We start from the raw sequence: 2,628 nt of genomic DNA on the forward strand, positions 1-2,628 counted from the left end.
GTAGGTTTCAAGGCGCAAACACTTCTGTTGTGTGTTCATCATGGGATGCCTGCATTATGTTGGCACCCTACAGTATATACAGCATGGCTTAAACTCCTTTTATAATTATTTCTGCCACGAGCAACCCCACATGCCCACAAGACCATTCATTAAACCACTCTGAGCACACCCCACATTCCACACGTCACCATGACAACAGCTACGTGGAGATAGCTGCAGGAGATATTCAATTATAAAGGCTTCACAACAAATCGATGAAACAATCACAACACGATTTGAAAGTGTACCGTATTACAAGGCGACCTTCATGTCCCAGTCACGTCACGTCGCCGGGACAACGCAGCTCCGCCCCCCGCAGGCTCTTTCATTCATCCGCTGCAGTAGGACGATGCGCGCGATGTGGGCGTGTCGGGCGCGGTATAAATGCGCAGGTACACAGACTGCCACCCTCCCGAAGTGGACTTCAAGCCATTGGTAAGACAAGAAAATTGTAAAAAAAAAAAAAACGTATAAATGTAACCTCACAAAATGGGGGGAAATTAACAATTTTTTATATGTATATATCAAGATTTAGTTTTATTATTAGTTTAATTAAGATCACCTATTTGTTAGTTAATTCGATTAAATTGACGGGGTTCGTGTCACTTTTCAGCGCGGCCATGTCGCACCTCGGGACTTTGGCGCTGCTGCTGGTCGTGGCGCTGGCCGCTGCGTCGTCCGGCGGGAAAGGCAGAAGGGGCGGAAAGCTCGGGGTTCGAGGAGACTTTGTGGCCGGCAAATTCTCCACCAAGGACAAGATGAGATGTGCATGGCGCGCGTCCGGCGATGACGTGTACAATCTGACCCTGACCTGTTCCAAGGACGGCGCCGCTCGCGTCACGTGCGCGTTCACGGGCAGGCCGGGCGCCTGCGCCGGTTACGCGCGCAACGCCGACGCGTACTGGAGGCAAGTCGAGCGCGCGCTGAAGAAGCGCGAGGCGCCGTGCCGGGAACCGCGCGCGCCGATTCGCGCGGGCATGTGCAAGCGCGCGCCCGGGAACGCCCACTTCAGGCGCGCGCCCGACGGCGCAGAAGACGCGAAATCCACCGAGGGCCAGGGTCGCAAAGCTACGCGGAGGACAGGGACGGTCACCGTGGCCGCCTCCACGTGCACGCGCACCGACCACAGCCAGCAGGCGCGGGAGAAATGCGGCGAGGCGTGGGCCAGTCTGTGCAACATGCTCTTCACATTGGTACAAAGCACCGACTGCTGAGGGCGAAATACCGCGGAGACTCTGCCCGAATTACTATTACTAAAAAACTTTTAAACTTTTTAACTAACTTGTCCAAAACAGGTTGTATTGTGCCAGAACAAGTTCGTGTATTATGCACATGAAATCATATATCTTGAGAAAAGATGTCACTTTTCTTGTGCTCACAAGAAGAATGACTTCATTTCTTTCCCTCGAGATAAATAAAGGCACCGTAAACTCACGCTGTAGGCCGAATTGTAGGCCGACATGGTCCTGGGTACGCCTGTCCAGTCTATCTGGAGATTAGATATGATCTCCAAGGACCTCAGACACACAAAGACAACATATAATATAGAGAGTCAAGTTGTATTTTTACCCCGGAAAGAAGTAAGATGAAATTCTAGCTGCGCATGGAAGCAGCTTCAATAATTTGTGTGTGAACTTCACTCTGTGGTACACTCTATGGCATCTGTAAAAATCCAATTATAAGATATTAATGCAACTACTGTGATTAAAAAGAGCAAGTTCTATACCTCTCCAGTTTGTAATTTTCTGCCTTAGGCCTAACTTTGCTCTCAGGGACACCCTTATGTTCATGCTGAAACCTAAATAAATATATTTTTTATTTATTTACTTGCAGTGTGTAATGACCCTCTTACATAATAAATTCGATTTTTTATTATTCGTAGTAACTTTGTGAACTTTATTGACATTCGCTAGTACGACAATGGGTGCATAACTGAACGAAACAGTGTTTTTTCCGGGTTCAATATTCCGACCTGAAAGCTGGGCATTTGCTGCATGTGTGCGATCTTACCAGTGGTAGTAGAAGTTGTGTAGCCTAACATGCCTGGCAAATGAAGCAGGAGAAACTGAATGTGTGTAGGAATAAATAACAAGAGATTAAAGAGATGAAAAAAAAATCATCCTTATATAAATCAAAATGTGTCATTCAGAAAATTCATGATTTGAGAGGTGTCTTGGTTATGCTGTCTGTTTTATTATGAATGGCTGGACCTTAAATGCTGACAGACACTGGAAGCTCTCCTTTGTCTGAATATGTTTTTCTCCGCATTTTACTCAAAGTCTTGACTGAAGGCTTCTATCCCAAAAAGCTGTTGACAGTCCACACTCCACAAGTTTGCTCCTTGGTGAAAGGAAGAACAAGTCCTATAATGAACTAGAATGCGGCTTTTGTTCCAGTGAAAAGCGACGAAGGCTTGAAACGATAAGGGTAAATGGCAGGATCGGAAAACGATGTGGTAATAAATCTCCAAGCACGTTCTGCTTCCTTTATCTTTAATTTAACCCGTGTCTCTCAGCAGAGCTTTTTCCGGGACAAGTCTGCACATGCAAGGATCGTGTGATCCACCCCGCTAACCCAGCATTCCCCCAA

At 46.9% G+C, this 2,628-nt stretch overlaps 1 protein-coding gene across 1 annotated transcript; it reads left to right on the forward strand.

Annotated features, from left to right (window-relative positions):
* The first annotated feature begins 389 nt into the window (after positions 1-389).
* LOC114787694 (fibroblast growth factor-binding protein 1-like) lies at positions 390-1,916 on the forward strand. Its single transcript, XM_028975498.1, has 2 exons — positions 390-474; positions 653-1,916. The coding sequence occupies exons 1-2, from the start codon at positions 398-400 to the stop codon at positions 1,251-1,253; spliced, it is 678 nt and encodes a 225-aa protein (XP_028831331.1). The 5' UTR covers positions 390-397; the 3' UTR covers positions 1,254-1,916.
* Positions 1,917-2,628: the final 712 nt, after the last annotated feature.

The sequence above is a fragment of the Denticeps clupeoides genome, chromosome 4 (genome assembly GCF_900700375.1).
Source record: "Denticeps clupeoides chromosome 4, fDenClu1.1, whole genome shotgun sequence".
NCBI lineage: Eukaryota > Metazoa > Chordata > Actinopteri > Clupeiformes > Denticipitidae > Denticeps > Denticeps clupeoides.

Coding starts and splice junctions, on each gene's coding strand:
- LOC114787694 (XM_028975498.1), top strand. CDS start 398: ATGTGGGCGTGTCGGGCGCGGTATAAATGCGCAGGTACACAGACTGCC. Junction 475..652: donor AAGTGGACTTCAAGCCATTG/GTAAGACAAGAA, acceptor GTCACTTTTCAG/CGCGGCCATGTCGCACCTCG.